This window comes from Syzygium oleosum, unplaced genomic scaffold, assembly GCF_021117445.2.
Source record: "Syzygium oleosum isolate NSW1041296 unplaced genomic scaffold, Sole_v2.1 Sole_v2.39, whole genome shotgun sequence".
Lineage (NCBI taxonomy): Eukaryota > Viridiplantae > Streptophyta > Magnoliopsida > Myrtales > Myrtaceae > Syzygium > Syzygium oleosum.
In genome coordinates, this window is record NW_026607523.1 from 2,114,172 (window position 1) to 2,135,045 (window position 20,874).

The 20,874-nt window shown below is 40.6% G+C and overlaps 3 protein-coding genes across 3 annotated transcripts; all 3 read left to right on the forward strand.

Moving 5' to 3' along the window:
• The first annotated feature begins 239 nt into the window (after positions 1–239).
• LOC115687585 ((+)-neomenthol dehydrogenase-like) lies at positions 240–2,419 on the forward strand. Its single transcript, XM_030613214.2, has 5 exons — positions 240–489; positions 595–835; positions 938–1,012; positions 1,125–1,307; positions 1,693–2,419. Exons 1-5 carry the CDS (start codon positions 461–463, stop codon positions 2,068–2,070), a joined length of 906 nt encoding a protein of 301 aa, XP_030469074.2. The 5' UTR covers positions 240–460; the 3' UTR covers positions 2,071–2,419.
• A 556-nt stretch (positions 2,420–2,975) lies between these two features.
• LOC115687586 (rac-like GTP-binding protein 5) lies at positions 2,976–6,478 on the forward strand. The gene is made up of 7 exons (XM_030613215.2): positions 2,976–3,263; positions 3,422–3,509; positions 4,424–4,533; positions 4,685–4,748; positions 5,048–5,112; positions 5,580–5,645; positions 6,067–6,478. Exons 1-7 carry the CDS (start codon positions 3,123–3,125, stop codon positions 6,163–6,165), a joined length of 633 nt encoding a protein of 210 aa, XP_030469075.2. The 5' UTR covers positions 2,976–3,122; the 3' UTR covers positions 6,166–6,478.
• Positions 6,479–15,904: 9,426 nt separating this feature from the next.
• Positions 15,905–20,627, forward strand: LOC115687524 (uncharacterized protein At1g28695-like). The gene is made up of 3 exons (XM_030613129.2): positions 15,905–16,438; positions 16,548–16,970; positions 19,921–20,627. Exons 1-3 carry the CDS (start codon positions 16,166–16,168, stop codon positions 20,458–20,460), a joined length of 1,236 nt encoding a protein of 411 aa, XP_030468989.2. The 5' UTR covers positions 15,905–16,165; the 3' UTR covers positions 20,461–20,627.
• Positions 20,628–20,874: the final 247 nt, after the last annotated feature.

Genomic DNA, 20,874 nt, shown 5'->3' on the forward strand with positions numbered 1-20,874 from the left:
GTTGTCGCCCAAACACGCGGTAGCAAACTCCTGGAATCAATATAAAACGAGTACGCGGGCTAGGAATGCTTACACTAGCGGAAATTCTTGGGATTATCTAATGGGTTTATCGTCTAATCTTGTCTCTCATTACAGCCTAAACAAGGCAAATTCCAGCAACATGTGATTGAACCTAAATGTGACAGCCATAGTGCCATTAACTAATTCCTGTTTGACTTCCGTGAAATCGACCCGTTGTCACTAATTAATTCCTGTTTGACTTCTGTGAATTCGACCTCAATGTAGCACGGTTGTTCCACCTAGTTTTAAATCTCTCCATCCTAGGCAGGAAATTTTTTTTTTTCTCGTGTTCGCGACTTAATAATCCCGAAATTCGGCTGCGAATTAGCCATCTTGATGAACATCCGAAGACCCATGATAGCGAGTGAAAACTACGATTACTGAGTCTGCTTCATCAGGAATGGCGACAGCTGAAAAAAACTCAACAAGGTCAGAACTCAGTTGTTCGATCTACTATTTTTCTGACTTTTAACTTGTCGATCATCACGCGTTCCGTAATTCCAATAACTCGGTTTTCGCTGATGTGCTTTTCAGATATGCAGTTGTGACAGGTGCTAATAAGGGAATTGGACTGGAGATATGTAGGCAATTAGATTCGAAAGGAATCGAGGTGATATTAACAGCTAGAGACGAGCAACGGGGCCTTCGAGCCGTCAAAAGCCTTGAAGAATCCGGGATTTCTGTAATCTTCCATCAACTCGACGTGACTTATGCTGACAGTATTGCCCGTTTGGCGGAATTCATCGAGACTACCTATGGAAAGCTTGATATTTTAGTGAGAGATCTATCTTGCCAATGGAATTCTTTGAGAAGTATTCGATGAATGATCTCTCTGGTCTTCGCGCATAATCTTCGTGGGTTCTGTTCGCTTCTGTAGTTAAATAATGCAGGCGTAGGAGGTGTTATTGTGGACTGGGAGACATTCAATACCATGTCATACGAGAATGGCAGAGTATGTCCTCTTATTAGAACCCTCTTTCTTCTGTATGGTCTGAATACACGTAAAGTTATTTTTTCAGATCAATGTTGTGAATTCAGTGCCTGAATTTCGCGAAAAAATGTAGATCAAAGCCAACGCCGCTGAGCTGTTGTCAGAGCTGACGAAGCAAACTTATGAGATGGGCGAGGAATGTGCAAAAACAGTCTATTTTGGCACAAAAAACGTTACAGAGGCACTCCTTCCGCTGCTTCTTCAGTCGAATTCTGGAAGAATTGTGAATGTATCTGCATCAATTGGGAAGCTCCAGGTTACTTCTTGTTTGTAGGTTAGAGTTGAACATGATATGTTCAGCTTAGTGCCTCCGTAGGTACAAGTACTCATGAGGAAACTCTGTCGGTAGTTCTGATGCAGATGCTTTCAGTCGCTAAAACAAAAGATAGCTTGAGATGAGATCGTAAAGTTTATAGGTGTATAACTGTTCTAACTGGAGTTTATAATGGTCAAATCACCTGTCACATGGTCATTCTATCTAATGTCATTTACACATGCAAAACTGTGCATTTGTCTGCATCTTCTGTCTGGCCATTGGAATGTCTTATTCATTGAACTTGTGCTGTCTGATATCTTTCTTAGTATACAACCTTGGTATTATTTTGTTCAATTTGCTGTGCCTTTTTTTGTTCCTGGTCCAGCATTTCAAGAACGAAAAGGCGAAAAAGGAGCTGACCGATATCGAGACCCTCAAGAAGGAAAGGCTAGACGAAATGTTGAGCGAGTTCCTGAGAGATTTCAAGGAAGACAAGTTGGCAGCAGAAGGGTGGCCTACTCATCTATCGGCGTACACGGTCTCTAAAGCCGCGGTCAATGCTTACGCTAGACTTCTTGCCGAGGAACATCCCTGGCTCCGCGTCAATTGCGTGTGCCCTGGTTTCGTGAAGACCGATAGTAACGGCAACAATGGAGTCTGCCCGGTCGAGGACGGAGCGAGAGGGCCCGTGATGTTGGCTTTGCTGCCTGATGATGGGCCTTCAGGACGCTTCTTTGCCGGGACGGAGGCCTCAGGATTTTGACCCAAGTCTTCTGCAGTACGGCCTTAAATGAAACTTGTTCTTTCTTTCCCACGTGAATCTTGTTCACATGGTACTCAGTTCGAAAAACGTACGCATTGACTGCGAAAAAGAAGGAAATCAGTGTAAGATAAATAAGTCGATAGTCTCCATCACGTGAAGTTTGTGACTGAGAAACAACAAAAGCATGGAAATCTGAGAATTGGTTTTGTAATTTTTCTTTCTGAAGAGGCAATTGTGAGGACCTAAAGTTCTGTGGATCAATGAGATTGCCTCATAATTTATGGGACAAAAAGTGGAGAAGAACAGATGACCTAACATGCCAATTCCAAAAGAGTCATCGACTTTTAGAATCGCTATGCCAGAGTTATGTATGTTTACTAGACGACGTGAAACTATGTTCTTGTTTAGAACTCGTTTTGTAATGCTAGCTTAATAGAATGGCATACTTATGCTAGGTCTTGATGCAAGCAAAATATATGGATCGGCCCAGGATAAGATTACCTATGGCAAATTGTCATTGATTATTTTGAAGTTAGAATTGCACGTACATATCAAATTATTTGAATTTGCATAAAAATGTTCGTCGAAACTTACGAAATTCGCCACTTAGAAGATAGAAGCCAGATAGCACAAGCCAGGGCTGTGAACAATTGTTGATCTTCAATAAGTTAATATCAAGGCTTCTAGATCACATACAATTATCCAGTTTTAAAGATGTACCAAATTTTTTTTGAATTTCTTTGACACTTTTTTTTTCTTTCTTTACTTTTCTATAGAAATGATTAATCTCCTTCTTTTTTTCCTTTTCCAAAACTTTTGCCTCCTTGACAACTCAAATTAAAGTGCATGACACACCCTCAGCAAAAAGCTGCAAAAAATCTCACCTTTCTGTTCCTTGCCGTCCCTCTCTTTTCTACAGTTCATTTTTACTCTGCCTTTTCTACTCGGCACAAAATCTTGACTTCCCTGAAGAAGCCCACAGATTATACATTGAAGAGAGAGAGAGAAATTCACCTTCTTCTTCTTCTTCTTCTTCATTGTGGGGTTACACAATGAGCAGTGCAGCAACTGTCACAGGCAAAGCAGGAGCAACAGCATCAGAGACCAAGTTCATCAAGTGTGTCACTGTTGGTGATGGTGCTGTAGGCAAGACTTGCCTCCTCATCTCCTACACCAGCAACACTTTCCCCACTGTACCTCTCTCTCTCTCTCTCTGCTTTAGCTTGGTCCAGTAGACTTCTGTTAATCCTGGTTCAAGTGCATTTAGCTCGTGTTTCACTTCATCTTCTCTCTTGTTTCATGTGAGTTATGAGTTAGAATAATTGAGGGTTTTCGTCCCTTTTGTGGGCAGGATTACGTTCCGACTGTTTTTGATAACTTCAGTGCCAATGTCCTGGTTGATGGGCAGACTGTGAATTTGGGTCTCTGGGACACTGCTGGTTCTCTCTCTCTCTCTCTCTCTCTCTCTCTCTCTCTCATAATTATGTTATTTGTGAAATCTGATGGGTGATTGCAATCTTGGTCATTGTTGCTCTTTGTAACTCAACTATACTTCATCAATGGGGGTCTCCGTGCGAGCCCTTCATTCATTCGACATTCTCTGGTATGAACCTGAGCTCCTTTTGGAAGGACTTCAAACATGTTTTAGTTGGATTTTGGTTTTAAAAATGACATGATCGTCGAGAGTGCCTGAACTTTTACTTGTCATTTAAGATTAAAGAGCATGCTGATTTCAGGCACCCTTTACCCAGTGGCTCCCCTTCATCATTTCTAACCAGAGCATGGAATTTAGGGAGGTTATTTATCGCAATGTGCTGTTTGCCCACAAGTACTAAACAATTTAAGTGCATCATTCAAATTAAAGCCTTCTTTTCAAGTAAAATAACTGCTTAACATGCCTATTGGTACGAAGAATCCTTCTTATGATCATGCTTCCCCTGTCTCATGGGGTGTCTGAAAAGCGTACTAGCTTACCAACAATTCTATCTATCTTTTCGATGGAACTAGATTATCTGGGTGAATCTAAAGATTCAAACTTTATCCCATTTCAGAAGCTGGTGGTATTCAAACCAAGATGATGTCTTTTTTGGAGTAATTTGTGTGTCAATGTTACTTTGTTGTAATGATGATGAATTAACCCAAGATAGTGGATGGAAGATAATTTTGCATGTGCACTTCATCATGACTCACTAAGCTTTCTTGCTTTATTTGAGAGTTAATCATTGCAGGAAATACACTTAGTTTGATTAATGGGCAAAGTGGTTGCTCATATATTTGAATAATGTCCTTAAAGTAGCTCTCAAAAGCGACTGGATTGTGTGAAAGTTCCTTAATATTCAAGTTTTCTATTCAGGCCAAGAAGACTATAACAGGCTGAGACCTTTGAGTTACAGAGGAGCGGATGTCTTCATCCTTGCTTTTTCCCTCATCAGTAGGCCAAGTTTCGAGAACATTGCCAAGAAAGTAAATGATGCCTCTTTTCTCTTTAACTTTAATCAATTCTTTAGAAACTTTTTTTGACTTTCTGTTGACTAATTTTTTTTCCCTACTTTCTCATTCTTTGTTGCTGTCTTTCTTCTTCTTTTTCTTTCTGCACATCTTTATTTTGGAGAAGTGGGTTCCAGAGTTGAGACATTATGCTCCGTCAACTCCAATTGTTCTTGTTGGGACCAAACTAGGTAAGATGTTATTTCTTTTCTTCTTTGATATGTAGCTTTCTATGAGGTTATTTAGATCAGACACCTCTTCGCTTGAATTTCGAAATTTCAGTTTTCAAATATCGGCATGAACTTGAAGTGACTTGCGGAAGTTGTTGGAAAAGATTCGAAAATTATAAGATATCTGTCTATTTAGGACTGGCAGTGTTAAACAAATAGCAGCAGGTTACTATTATGTGCATGCGTACAAAAACAAAGTTTTACCTTAGAAATTAGATGACATTGAAACTAAGAGCACCTTTTCTTCTCTGAATAACCAGATCTAAGAGAAGACAAACAATTCAAACTAGACTACCCCGGAGCATGCACTATTTCAACGGAACAGGTAAAGTACCATTTTTTTTTCTTCGTTGGCCAATGCAGTCGTCTCTACCGATTAACAGTACTTGAAATCGTGTATGTTTGTAAATGCTGCGAAAGCAATTCATCATGAGTGAGGCAATGTACTGAGGAAACAGAACATGCAAACTGATAATAATTGACTGACATTGCAAGGACAAGTTCATGTGGCAATGGATATTCCTGCATCTTGCAATTTCAGAAAAAGAGGACCAGATTAACTTGCAATAGAAAAACAAAATTAATTCGGGCATTTTCAAGAAAAAAAATGCTTCTTTGTGTTCAGCCTCTGCATTTCCTTAACTTGCAAGTGTTCCAATAAGTACATTTAACTAGTTTCCATATCCTCTCCGTTATATTTAGAGCAACCAATATAAATTTCTCCATTGGTCGATCGGTCAGGCTCTTTTCTTTTACCAGTTATGCTATTCGTATGATTTCCTCGATAAACAGGGTGAAGAACTAAGGAAGCAAATTGGGGCTTTGGCATATGTCGAGTGCAGCTCGAAGACACAGCAGGTCAGTCTCATTAAGTGGTTGCAAAATGAGTCGCAATGAGTTCTTTACAACCTCAAGCATATTATTGTGTTCATCATGTGATAAGGAATGAGTTCATCATTCTGTAGACTTACCATAGTGGAATGCACGATAAGGAATAATGGTGAAAATCCGAGATAACCTCTCGAATGACACTTATTCGTGTGAGCAGCTATTTCAAAACACTTGTGTTTCTTTTGTCCTTCACTTTGTTGACTAAAAGGCAATAGAACCAATTTTTAGGAAAATTTCATGTGGAGGAAACATGCGAAGAAAAACATCCCAAAAAGTTTTTGAAGAAGCACAACCATTTTCATAAGACACGGTGATGAATATGTCGTTCCATCCTAGTGCATGGTTGAAACTAAAACCTGAGCAATCTTTTTCTCTGGCCAACGTGCAGAATGTGAAGGCCGTGTTTGATGCGGCGATCAAGGTGGTTCTACGGCCTCCTAAGCGCAAGAAGCAACAGAGACGATTGAGTGTTTGCCAGATCCTTTAGACTTACCCTTGAAAAGCTGCGCCAGTGTTTGACTCCGGTTGAAATAACGGTTTCAGTTTTCACATCTCTGTGCATATTTGATATCCTCAATCTTCCTTTAACCTTTGCAAGAGTGCAATCTTTTGTGAGTGAATTGAAGCCGCGAAGGCGCCTTTTCTTCTTTCTTTTCTGATGCATAATCTATGACTTTGCGAACTTTAATTTCTGTTTGCCTATGTGGTTGTCAAGTCTGGTTGAGATTGTAAATGTATATACGCATTATGTTTGGTTATTGTTCCTTTTGTGATGGGCATAAAATGATCTGTTTGCTACACCTACACATCAATTGGTGCTTCCTGAGTAGGAAGTGGATTGATTGTTTGAACCACCTCGGGTTTGGTTTTTCATCTAGTGATCGTATTTGGGTTTTCCTCTAGCGATCCTATGAAGACATTAGAGATGGCAAAATGGGTCATAAGCCCATTTTTCAACTCAAATTCAGTGGGTGGAGGAGACGTTCGTATCGATGCCCGAAAATTTGGGGCTTATGTTGCCCAACAGAAATTAAGTGGACAGGTTATTGCTTATTGGATTGAAACCCCATGTAAAAAGGGGACTACGTAGGACGATTTACCCTTCTTGGAGCCAATTCTTGGTCAAATTAAGCTTAAAACTTTACAAAGTTAATTTATTTCCACCAACATGTCAACTCATTCCAGCTTTAGACAAAGGAGTGTTATGCACTTTCTCCACCTAATGATATAGGGAGACTGGTAAAGAAGAAAAAACACGATAAACGATAGTAAGTGAAACGACTAACATCTCATCAAAAAGGAGGTAGAAAAGTTACAAACATAAAATGTTAAAAAGTTTCCCGTTATGTACCAATAAGGTGTGAATGGAATAGTATGGTTCAGGTCCCCACTGATACCGGACCCCGGACCGGACCGGACCGGACCCGGACATGATTTCTTTTTCTTTTTTTTTTTGACTTCCCCCAAGACGAGACCTGCATGAAACACCAACCGAAAAAACAGATAAAAGAACGGTTCAAATCAGGCCGGGTTATCGATTTTCCTTTTTTTTCCCCTAAAACTGCATAGCCACCTTTGATTGTCTCGACCCAAATTTTGGTGAACGTGGTCGTGCCAAAACTCCAGGATAAAAAACTCTGAGCCTCAATCTCTTATGGTCTTCAATGCTGTGTCTAACAGCGAAAGATACTGCACTTAACACCTGATCAACGGTAGGAATCTCCTGATTATGCAATATATCATTCTTAGGGCACCAGATATGGTAAATGCAGCCGTGCCAAGTTAATTTCAAAAAGAAAACAGACAAACTCTTCCCCCTTTAGCCTGCTGCTTGATCCATAAGTACTCAGAATTCCAATCACGAGGAAATCTATCAGAGAAGAATAACAGCATAGCCGTCCTCCTAAACATGGGAAGAGAAAGCATATTCAACAAACAGGTGACCCCGCGATTCTTCGCCCTACTTACATCACAAGCATAATGTTGAAATGGAGGAGAAAACCATCGAGCTGTTCTGTCAATAGTAGGAAGTTCATTCGAAAAAGCCGTTTAAGTAATCAAGGCAAACTTCGGTGCATTTGGAGAGAACCAACTTAGCCTATGCCGATCCACCCAAGGCCCCTTGTTCCTCACCAAATCCCAAGTAGTGACAGAGTCCAGAATCCCAGAAGCAGATGCATTACGAACTACTCTGTCGTCAGCTACAAAATTAGGGGAAAGAACGACTTGATTCCCTGTCTGAGCTCTTGCTTTTCCTGGTTCAGAAAAAACTTGGGAAAGCACATGACATGGTCCGCCAATCTCCGACTTCGTCAGTCATCAAGTTCCACGGATCCATGACATGGTCCAAACCTAGAACTAATTTCGCAACAAAAATAAGAAATGGGTTTAACAACTACCAATCTCCGACTTCGTCAGTCATCAAGAGAAACTAATATCGAGTTAAGGCTCCATGTCCGTAGCAGTCATGCAATGCCAATGACTCAATGGCCAGACTCTAGCGTCATGCAAATAAACATTTCACCTGTGCCAAGATCCACGGATCCATGACTCAAGTCCTCGGGGACCGTTTCTCGGTATCTTCCGAAGGAATTACTTTGGATTTATCCCAAAGGAGTAGTGTTATCATAGGCAAGAGAATAGTGTTATCGAGGCAAGATTATGAATCAGCATGGTGGAAATCCTGTAAAAACTACTACTGCTGAAAACCCGACACCACATGCAAATTCCGTATACATCTTCAGAATCTGCTTCACTCTGTCCCATCCATCAATTGCTTTCTCCTTCCAAACCAAACCTAAAGTACAAAATAACTTCTTAAATCTGCGAGTACCCTCTCTACATATGGACCGCCATCCAAAGAAGCAGGAAAGAACCAATGAGAACTAAAATAACAAGGGAATAATAGACAATTCCACAGCTTAAAACTATAAGCACTCTCTTGACTTTTTGCATAATTGGGTATTAAAAAAAGCAGGACTCAGATCTAACTTTTTCTTTGGAAAGTTAGATGCAACATTTTGATTATTTTCCCACTTTTTGGATTTTTTTCCATCATCTTCATGGATGATAAGCAAAACCCTCCTTCTCTATGTTATATTACAACTTTTGAAACCAAGGAGAGACACCATCCATAGTGCTCTTCTGATGATATGAATGATAAAGTCGCCACCTTTCTTTGTTTAGGGAGAAAATGTTAGGTGACACATCCGTCATTCACGTTCTTAAGGAAATAAATCATGTTTGGTTCAGAATGCACCGATAGATGGTGAATGAAATGGCCTCAACTTCTTTTATATATGCTCTCACCAATAACATCTTCCTTGACACCTCAAGTCACAATTTTTTCTGGGGGCTCCCCCCTCTCCTTATAATAGTTCATAACTCTTAACACAGTATTGAAATTAGTCGACACTCGCGTTAGGTTTTTTAACCCACAATATCTATTAATCTGTTATGTGGTCAAAAAGAAAAAAGAAAAAAGAATTTGCGGGGTTTCCTCTCCTGATACGTGGTGGCTCCTGCCGTGAAGGAACCCCGACCCTCCGAAGGTGGGATTCTTGTCTTACATCGGAGTTCCCTTCCTTTTAGTGTAGCTTGTAACCCAAATGCAATTCTAGGATTAGTCGACACGCGCGTTAAGTGTTTTTTTATCCCTAATTTTTTGTTTGTAAGTTAAATGAAAGAAAAAGTCTGATTCTTTCCTCACTTGTTGTTCATGTTTTTTTTCCAAGTATGATCTTGATTTTTGCCCAACATCTAACGCACCAGGTGGTGAAAAAGACTCTCATCAATTGAAAGGGCAATTTTGTAAAGCCACCGCAATCATTTCCCCATGTCTTCAGGGCCACTCGCATTCATTTCCTTTGCAGCTGTTACGGATATTTACGATATTCCTCTTAATTTTTCATATCTTTTGTGACGGTGCATATCTAGGAAATTTTTTTATATATTTTTTTAATTGTGCATATCTTTAATTGATATCAAATAAAGCTTATAAATAAGCTCGTGTACTTTTTATTAAATATAAAAAATTACACAACTCTATTTTCTGCGGTATTCTTATCTTGGTAGCGATGCACAATAATGCACATCGCACCCAATGCATTCTTGAGTGCGCACCCGTAGCACACCTCTTATCTCGTGTCCTTTTTCTATCTTTTTTTTTTTTAAAAAACTAATATTTGTCTTTCAACATCGATTCTCACCATTGTCCGTCGCTTGATAACCACGACAGCTTGTAGTGTTGTTGCCACGATAGCCTCTTGCGCGATGGCAACGTCTGTTGCAACACCAACCTCCTGTAGCATAGCCTGCACAACAGTCACGACAACACACAATAGCCACATAAATAGACACGTCAATGTCAGCTAGTTCTTTCTTCATCACACCAAACCGCTTTGGTGATCCACCCAGGTTTTCAGATCTTTTATCCAAATTTAAGTTGACTTCTTCTATGTCACGTTAAGGAGTTGTTGAAATTATTTAGGATATTTCTCTTCATTTTCCAAATCTCCCGTAATGGTGCATATATAGGATAGTCACCATATATTCTTTTGTTTGTGCATACCCCTAATTAATATATTCTCCATATAGTCATATGATAAATAGGTTCATGTACTCTTTATTAGAACACATGAAAATACATAGAAATTACATAATTAACTTTCCTGCATTATTCTTATCTAAAGTATTGCAATTAAACTCAGAAACAGAGGCTTCCAAAGCACATCTTCCACAAATCACTACAAATGTTATTATTCAAAAGTCCAAATCAAAAGGTAAAACTTATAGATGAATGGAGACTTCATGAATATAAGGCACATTGAAACCCCATGGACAAGCAATGTCAGGTACTTTAATGTCGGCAAATGGGGAGCTACATGAGAAATAAACTGGGCAAGAAGCAAAAATCTAATACCTTCATCTAGAGAGGTCACCAAATAAAAGCTTAAGTCAAAGCCCGCCAACATTTTCAATCGGACTCATCTTCATTCAAAATTTTAAGCCTATGAGTTATGGGTTAATTAGGATTATTAACTGCTCAACACCACATAATTCTCTGATGGAAGACTAACTTTAATTTAAAATTAAAGAAAATCAATCATCTCTCTACACAGTGCATGGCATGAGGTAGATGTCCTCGAACGTTATACTTGAACAATTTAAACTAATTGAGAGGGGAAAAATTACCAAAAAAAAGTTATAAACCTATTGTACGAATATCAAATTAGTGTTGAATCTTTTGATTTGACCAAGTGAGTCCTAAACCTTTCGACAATTTGCCAATTTAGTCATGAAATTTTTTTCTAGAAATCATTGATGTGGATGCCGGTCATCCTACATATCACGGCCGGCGCTGACGTGGATAAGTTTTGCAATTTTTTAATTTTTTTCTTTTCTTTTCTTTTCTTTACTTATTTTTCCTAGTAGCCACTCACTATGGTACAGAAAAATCTAACATAAGGTCAACAGACAAAAGCCCCATTTGGTTCATCATTTGGAATGCTCATTTGGACTTGAAAGTCCCTAGGCTAAATGCAGATGGTGTTTGACAACTTGTTTTACTCACTTTGGAGAGATGCAATTGCATTTTCAATGCTCTCCAAGGGACTTTTGGCTAATGCAAGGTTGAAGATGCCTTGGGAAGTTGCATTTTCGGAATGCTCATTGTACTGTTCATCTTCTCCAGACAGCAAGTTCGGCGGCCGGTGATCGCCGCCTGAGGGCTAGCCCGACCCTGGCAACCACCTCTTAGGGGTTGCGCGACCCCCAGGCGACCGCCGCCTGAAGTCGTGCGACCCTAGGTGGTGGTCACCGAGGTCGCGTGACCCAGGCAATACCGCTTGGGGTCGCCAGACATCCAGCGTCACCTGGGTCGCGTTGCTTGGGTCGCACGACCCATGGCGTTGCTTGAGGTTCAGGGACCCCAGGTGGTGGTTGCCGGGGTCGCACAACCCTGACAACCGTCACTTGAGATCGTGCAATGGCGATCACCTGGGTCGCGTGACCCAGCCGACACAACCTGAGGTTGCGCGACCTCAGGCCGCCTCGCCTGAGGTTAGGCGGCGGTGGCCGGCGACCAGGTCTGGTCGGTGGCGATGGTCGGATTTCGTGCTCCACTAGAAACTTTTTTTTTTTAAATATTGGCAAAAATCCTTTACAAAATATAGTTTTTACCAAACGGTATTTAGGCCAAAGTTGCTTTCAAATGTGATTTAAAAAACATTTACCAAACACTACTTGCATTTCGGAAAACCCATTTAGCCCAAAGATATTTGCATTCCCCTAAAGACATTTCCCCAAAGTCGAACCAAATGGGGCCAAAGAACCCTGAAAACAGCCTCTCCAAGAAATCAAGGGTTTTAGGCTGTGCATACATCATCTTAGACCGTTCAATCAAACCCAGTGTTGTTTATGCAACACGCTCCACTTTCGATCGCAACACTCCCCTCTCAGTCCAATAGCCCTTTCAAGATCTGAAATCCACCCAAGTACTCGAATGATCGTAGTCCTTTCTTTCAATTATTATAGGCCTCATGACTTCGGCCATACAAACCTAATTTATAAAATGCATTTCCACCGCGTTTCGCTTACTCTGTCACTTGTTACAGAAGTTGTGCGAGATCTAATGAAATGTTAACGTTAAGGTTACACTTTTTCTACATGTGGCTTTGTAGCTAGTTGGGATAATTTCCTTGAAAAATTTGTCCAAAAAGTCTTAAATCTACTATACTTTTGTCAATTCAGTCCTAAATCTTTCAATTTTGTCAATTGAATCCTAAATATTTTCCCATTTTGCTAATTGAGTCCATTCGATCAATTTTGGTTGAATATTGCTGACGTGGAAATTTTAATAATATTATTATTTATTTTTTTATTAATATTATAATTCCCTTTTCTTTTTCCTTTCCTTTCATTTTCTTTGATTTTTTCTTCTTCTTCCTCTAGTCGCCGACCTTCTCAAGGTCAGCAACCGGCCACAGGGGAGAGCCGACGATGGCCGACCTCGCCAGCTGAGCAAGGCTTGCCTCACAAGGGCGAGGTTGCTGAGGCGGGCAAGGGCCGACCTCTCTAGCCTCAAGTCTGTCGAGGCTCGATTGAAGTTGGTAAGGCCGACCCTCATCGACCTCTGGTGAGGGCAAGCCTTGCTTGAGGTCAGCGAGGTCAGCCCTCATAGATACTGACGAGGGGACCTTGCCCACCTCAGCGAGGCAAGCCATGCTCGGCTAGCAAGGTTAGCCTTTGTCAGTTCTCCCTGTGGCTGGTCGTCGGCCTCCTCAATGGCGGTGACCACGAAGGAAGAAGAAGAAAAAAAAATGAAGAAGAGAAAAGAAAAAAAGGAAATTATAAATAACAAATAATAAATAAATATAATATTAAAAATTATCCACGTCAGCACTAATGGTGCCACGTAGTACAGCCGGCGTTCACGTCAACGATTTATGGCCAAAATTGGCTGGAATCACTCAATTGGCAAAATGTGAAAATATTTAAGACTTTATTGGTAAAATTGAAAGGTTTAGGATTAAATTAGTAAAAGTGCAATAGATTTAGGACTTTTTGAATAATTTTTTCCTAATTTCCTTTTAAAGAAAGTAGATCTATCAAAATGGGTCATATACCTACTTCTCAACCCATATATAATGGGCTAGGTTATTGCATGAATTAAATTATATTTAGTAAATGGGTGATAGATGGGTTTAAACATAATATCGGTGTTAAATGGATCATAAATTGATTTACAACTTATTTAGACCCAACTCACATTAATGATTTTTTGGATTTGTGGACATATGGCCGTGAACACTCTTGATGGGATCTGCCTTTTTAGGATTTGTGGAAGTCAATGTCGCTTCTCATAGGTTGTGGTAAAACTCTATGGCTGCGTTTGGTAGCCCGGATTTGTGTCTAGAGAGGATAACACCCACCCAGTGTTTGGTGACGTTCTTCGGACCGGATAAACCTGGATAAAATGTCGGATAAGAAATCCAGCCTAGGGGTGGGATAAACCCAAAAATTAATTAAAAAAAATTCATATTTTATCTTTTAACGGAGCGATAAAATGATGCATTAGATATTGCTTCGCCCAAGGCCTACTACCAAAATTACCGATCATTGTCACTTTCAACCACCTTACGATGGACATCACCTCCGACCACGCCAGTTATCACTACCGGTCGGCGATCGTGTTTAGACAAGTGAGAGTGAAAAAGGGGCCTTAAGACGATTGTCGTGCCGGGTTTGCATAGATAATCCTTTCCACCCCAATTGCATACGTCCTTCACATCGAGCCCGACCTTTCACGCATGACTCACGAGCCGACTGTTCACCTGCTAGTTGACGAAGAACGACTAGCACATCATCAGCTTCTTGGTGATCATGCTCTCGAGTGTCGAGTTCCACCTACTGTGCATCAAGAACGCTGCAATGGCACCATGGGCAGAACCTCCTCCTACGGGCCCATTCCACGACGCACACCTTCTCTGCTGTTGCCTCTCTTGGTCGCTTTCTTCGGCAATGGAGTCCGGCCATACGACCCATAGGAAGTGCCTCCCCCTATTCACGAGGCCATCCCAAAATTATGTGAATTCGTGTTTGTCAGTTGAGAGTCGTCATGCTCTCGAGGTCGACTTCCCAAAGACGTGGCCGAGAGGGTTTGAGTTTCACGTACAAGAGCAGCAAAGTTAGAGATAGGATTTTCAAAAAAATTTAAAGATTTTCAAATGAGAAAATTTTAAAAAATTTGCAATTTTATCTTAGGTTGTGGATTTTCGAAGATTTTCAAAGATTCTAAATCCTATTTTATGTTGCACAAAACATTTGATAGAATATTTTTAGAATCCAGAGATATTTGGAGAATTTCAAATCCCCTTTATCCTATCTTATCTCAATCCGAATCTGGACAATCAAACTAGCCGAAAGCCCTTCCTAAATAGGGATAAGCGCATGACCTTTCAACACGCAGTCTTCAAAGAACTAGCAAACTCTCGTTATGTGTGTAATTTTTAGAGTTTTGGAGATCAAGATTTTATCCTCTTAATCGAGAAATTATCAAAAAAGTTCTAAACTTATTGTAAGGATGTCAATTCAGTCATAAACTTTTTAATATGGGCAATTGAGTCTAAACCTTTTGATAATTTATTAATTTAGTCATTATGGTTAGAAATCGCGTCAACCGTCCTACGTGGACACTTTTTGCAATTTTTGTACATTTTTTTTAAAATTTCTCTTTTTTCACTTTCTTTTTATTTTCCTTTCTTCCTTCACCTGTTGCAAGGCCTTGGCGATGGCCGATAACCGACCACAGGTGAGGGCTGACCTTGCGAGCTTCTGGCGAGGTGACCTCGCCTGCCATTTCTTAATTGAAGATATTATTGAAAAATAAAATGGCAAGTACAAAAATGAGTAATAACCACCCATAGAGACTAGTACAATTCAATTCAACATTTTGTTCATTCGGGTTTGATCGTGTCGTAGCATTATAATTTGTATTAGGTTTATAGTTGGATGAATTGCATTACTAATATTGACACTAAAAAAACTAGTAGGTACAGCTAGCTAGTCCATGAACAAAGCGACCGGCGGAGGAAGAAGAGAAAATAAAAGAAAGATAAGAAAAGAAATAAAATATTAAAAAATTCAATTTTTTAAAGAAAAATTACATAAATATTTCACGTCAACGCTGATTATGACATGTAGGAGGACCGGCGTCTACGCCAGCGATTATTGGACAAAATTTTTTGGGAAAACTAAATTGGCAAATTGTCAAAATGTTTAAGACTTAATTGACCAAATCAAAAAATTTAGCACTGATTTGGCATTCGTACAACAAATTTAGGACTTTTTTTTGGTAATTTTCCTCCCCCTTAACCAGTTTAAATTGTTCATGTACAACGTTCGTGGACATCTACCTCATGCCATGCACTGTGCAGAGAGCCCATCGATTTTCTCTAATTTTTTTTCATTTCAGCAGGAACACAAAAATGTGGCCACTCACTGCGGAATAGGAAAATCTAACATAAGGTCAGCAGACAAAGAACCCCGAAAATAGCCTGTCCGAGAAATCAGGGGTTTCAGGCTGTGCATACATCATCTTAGACCGTTCAACCAAACCGAGTGCTGTTAATGCAACAAGCTCCACTTTGGATCACAACACTTCCAACTCTTTTAAGATCTGAAATCCACCCAAGCACTTGAATGATCATAATAGTCCTCTCTTTCAATTATTATAGTCCTCATGACTTCGACCATACAAACCTAATCTATAAATTGCATCCCCACCGTATGAGGCGGACTCCTCAACTTTACCAAACAAGACTTCTCCTCCACGGCCACCATTTCGACCCATTCTATCAGCCTCAAACGCCGGCCGGTCCTACTCAGTTTTTCTTTCCTTTACGGTGGAAAAACTGGCCGGAAAGAAGTTGTCAATAATAGATTATCGAGCGAAACCGACAAAAGTCGCAATTTTTTAGGGCGGAGAAATGGTTTTCTTTACTATAGTGCCCTCATACTGGGCAGGACCTACAAGGCTCCAATACCTACAAGCTTCCCCATCATATGAACACTCTCCCTCTCTTTCTCTGTCTCTAACCCTAGAAATGAAGATGGATTACTACCCAAAGAGCTCCATCTCGTACCTCGCTCTCCTCTCCCTTCTCTTTGCCAGCTTTCTCTACCTCTGGATCACAACTTCGTCTTCCACCTCAAACCCTTTGTTCCCTATTCACTCCCAACGCAACTGCTTACCACGAAATGTAAGCGCCAGTGTCCCCATTTTTCGTGATCGCTCGATATAAGAAACTTGTATGCCTTGTATTTGTCGTTAAAAGAGTCTAAGTACACTAACTTCGACGCTCCTTCCAGGAGACCGCGGTCGCTGCCGCCCCCACCACTGCCAGTGCCATCCCAAGGGACGACCTTGAGCTCGCGCTGAGCAAGGCATCGATGCCGAACAGGACGGTGATCATCGCGGTGGTGAACCGGGCCTATGCTGACCCCGGCGCGGAGGTGGACTCGGGTGCGACGATGCTGGACCTGTTCATCCGGAGCCTGTGGCTCGGGGAGGGGACGAGGGGGCTGCTGGACCACGTGCTGGTGGTGGCGATGGACCGGGCGGCGTATCGGATGTGCCGGTTCCGGCGGCTGAACTGCTACCGGTTGGAGACGGACGGCGTGGATTTCAGGGGAGAGAAGGTGTACATGTCGGAGGACTTCATCAGGATGATGTGGAGGCGGACGGCCTTTCTCGGCGACGTTCTCAGGCGTGGTTACAACTTCGTCTTCACGGTAAGGGGTTAAGCTTTCTGAAAAGAAGAAAAGGAAATCGTTAATTGTTTTCTTTTATTCCTGATTTTTTGGTTTCATTTTCGTACAATGGCCGACAGAACAGAAACCCATGTTTTACAAGTAACCTCGCAGACTAATCTTTGCCACGTGAGGGCAGGAAAAAAATTGCCATGTGAAATCCAAATTGATCTACAAAAATAAGCAAATTTATATGAGAATTTGATCGAGAGAGGCAGTCAGGTACATTCATACTTCATTGTCGAAGATCGAAGAGCAAAGATTGACGCTTTTTTAAAATCATGAATGGGTCATTGGTCAATAAACATAAATGCATTGCAGACGTATGTTTTATTGTTTTTGTGTGTGTTGTCTGCCCATCCATCTTCTTCTAGATAATTATGTGACGGAGATCTATAATTGGTTGACCGATTACATCGAATACCTGACTCGCATATCGAGCCGTGATAACACCGACAATAGATTTGGAGATAAATATGCTTAGGGTAGGTGGTTTACATAAAGAAAAGTAATGACGAGGTAGTGATTCGAACCCCAATCATGGAGCAAAAAGGTTACTGGTCCTTGTTAGGAAATTTAGGTAGGAATAAAGGGACGGTGGACAATGTCTCCAAGGTATAGTTGAAAATGAAGAAATGATGAAGTGGGTACGGTTGGCAACCATAGAAAATAGGAATTTGGGCTGACGTGGAAGGATGCCACGTGGACAGAGAGATGGGATTTTTGCACTCCCCTAAAGTTGGGGAAGTTCGTGGGCAACAACTTTCGATTGACTCGTCAATTCATTGGCATGTGATGTGTGGGAAACCTCTCGTTCGAAGCCCTCCATCCCTTAGACGAGAGCTTCTTGATTTGTCTCCTGAATTTTAGGGTATCCTTCACATTAATCTCACTTTATAAGGGAAGTAAAGATATCCCAAAGTGGAGTTGGGGTTTCGTACCGCCTCTATGATTGACATTGATAACTCCTTTTCTGTTAACTGTGTTTCGAGGTGGGCACGAGAGTTTCTTTTTTTTTTTTTTTTATAATCCAAGGACATTAATGTGAAAATCTAACGATATGAAAGTGCAGGAAACATTTTGCAAATCCAATGAATTTAGTCGCTTGTTATATAGTGTGAACTCTATGTTGTGGTACCGATAAAAGTTTGAGTGGCAATATGTCACTATCTGTCTTTTTTGCAATTTTAAAGTCGTGCGTCGTACGTAACATGAAAAGAATCTTTAAAAAGAAAAAGGCACGTGCAAGCGCACATTACAATAGAGAAATAGATTGATGTAGTGGTCGACATAGATGAACTCACTTTCAATAACATCTATCGAATCAAGCATGTACAGTCTCCAATAGGGAAATCCCATAGCAGCTTTTTCTTATGAGGCTATGGTATATCTTATGAGAAGGGGACATTGAAAAGCATAGAAGAGGAAAAATCGAGGTGTTCGATTGACAAGCATAGAAGGAAGAGCTCCATTATTGTCGGACAGGTACGGAATATGAGAAGAGTCGATGCATGAACATCGTGAAAAATTGTCCTCACACCTCTCCATTTATATTGTCTTATTAGACACCCAAAAAGGGTATTTTCTTCTTTTTTGTATTTTGACTTTATTCATCATCAGAGATGAAATAATTTTCTTGGAGGATACTAATATTTGGATGGTTGTAACTAGGAACTTGCACAATCATATAAATCATGTGCCAAGTAAGATTGATTCTACACGAGTCTCTAAACTTTGTTGGGGTTTTCTAAATTAGTTTCTTTCACTAAGGATAGACCCAATAAGAGACAAATATGTTCGAGTGCGCTTGGGACTATTGTTGAGCATGTACCGTATTTAAAAATACAATTTAATTAATAAAACGGTTAATCACATTGAAAATCGTAAAACAGTCTCAATCAATTAGTAACTAAAGAAGTGTGGTAGGACATTTTGCTGCCGACACCTATTAAACATGTTGCTTGATTTGGACATTTTTGTTTCGGATCTCCTTTTTTTTTTTTTTTTGGTCGAAGTTCTCCTTCGTTTTCCACAAATGTTTGCTATTGCCTTTCTTTCTACTTGCCGGCAAAAATTTCCCCGTACATTTTGATATGATAGAGCGGTGCATGCATGATCTAAGCCACGGATCACTTGATTTCCTATGCAAGAATTGACATGAACAGTATTTTTTGTTGGCTAGAAATTATGGGATTTAATAATATCATCACGGGATGGGTGGTGGACGTTGATTGGCGCCACAAGCTTGAGACGGGGTTTTTACTGAGGCCAATATTGTTTCAAGGAACCATAGGGGATATTTACTCGAGATTTAAATTATTCAAGGAGATTATTATTAATTTGCTTCTTCCAAGGTGTTGACACTTGATGGATAAGTGTGCGGTTTCCTAGAGAAATTGAATTAGTAGAAGCTGCTTAATGCATAGTTTAAACAGAGGAGACAACTAGGTAGGACCTTCGATTTCGTTAATTTCGAATAAATAATTGTTATTGCACTTCTTAGTGTCCCACATGGGCTCACCACTAATGATGCGTCAATTGGGTTTAAAAGAAAAGTTTCAATTTGCATCCTATGGTCTTCAGAATGACCGACCCTTGTGCTACTTTGATCAATTGTCAAAAGATTTAGAACTAAATTGGTCGAATTGAAAGATTTAGGACTGAATTGGCACAAATGTACTGGATTTGAGACTTTTTTTTTTGGTAATTTTCCTGTAATTATCAGAAGAGTCGGGGGCAGAAATGCTATTTTTTTTTTTATCATGACATTAGTGCTGCTATGGTACCATGAGACTTCCTTTGGTGTACACCTTTTGAATTAGTTATGTAATTTATTCACAAATATATGTCGCTCAATCTCGATTAAGTAGTTGATTATGAAGAATTCGACTGTGTAACCTCATCCATCCTCTAATCTAAATTTTTGTCGCAGGACACTGACGTGATGTGGCTGAGGAATCCGTTCAAAAAGCTGAGCAAGAACGAAAGTGAGGACCTCCAGATCAGCACCGACGTCTTCAACGGCGACCCGTGGTCGGAGGACAACTTCATCAACACCGGATTCTACTTCATCCGGTCGAACAACAAGACGGTCGCGCTGTTGGACGAGTGGTACTCAAGGCGAGAGAACGCCACGGGCAAGAAAGAGCAGGACGTCCTGTTAGACCTAATCCACGAGGGCGCATTCAAGAGACTCAATCTCAGCGTGCGGTTCTTGGACACGCTCTTCTTCAGCGGATTCTGTGAGGATAGCAAGGATTTCAGAGAAGTCGCGACGGTCCACGCGAACTGCTGCCGGAGCATAAAGGGCAAGGTTTTCGACCTGACCGTGGTGCTTCGAGATTGGAAGAGGTTCAAGTGGTCGAGGAAGAAGATGGTGGCCGTTAACGGAACCACGGCAGCGAGCTGGAAATGGACGAACCATATGGGGTGTTGGCGAGCTTGGCGGGTGCAAGGCAATAGAAATAATTAAGATGGTTCTCACTTCTGTTTTGTTGGCCATCCTTTCTGTTTTAATTTTCTTTTGGTGCAAGCTATGTCATTAGATCATTGAGCATTCATGGAATTTAGAATGTAATAAATATGACGACTATAAGAAAAATAATATATATGTCTCTCATCGTTGTTCTTGTCGGTAAATGAATCTCGATCTTTTAGAGTTCATTTATAATGCATTAATTTCCTTTGGAAATCTTCTTGTTAGGGGTGTCAATTGATCGGGTTAGGTTTTCATCAAAACCCGAACCAATCCAGCGGCGAGGGTGGCGTGCTGAGGATGCAATGGCCGTCAAAGAGGCACTAATGGGGCTAGGAGGAGGGAACGAGAGGTCCATGTCTTCAAGAGTCAAATAGGCACGACTCGATTTAACTCTTTTTTTAAACGAAT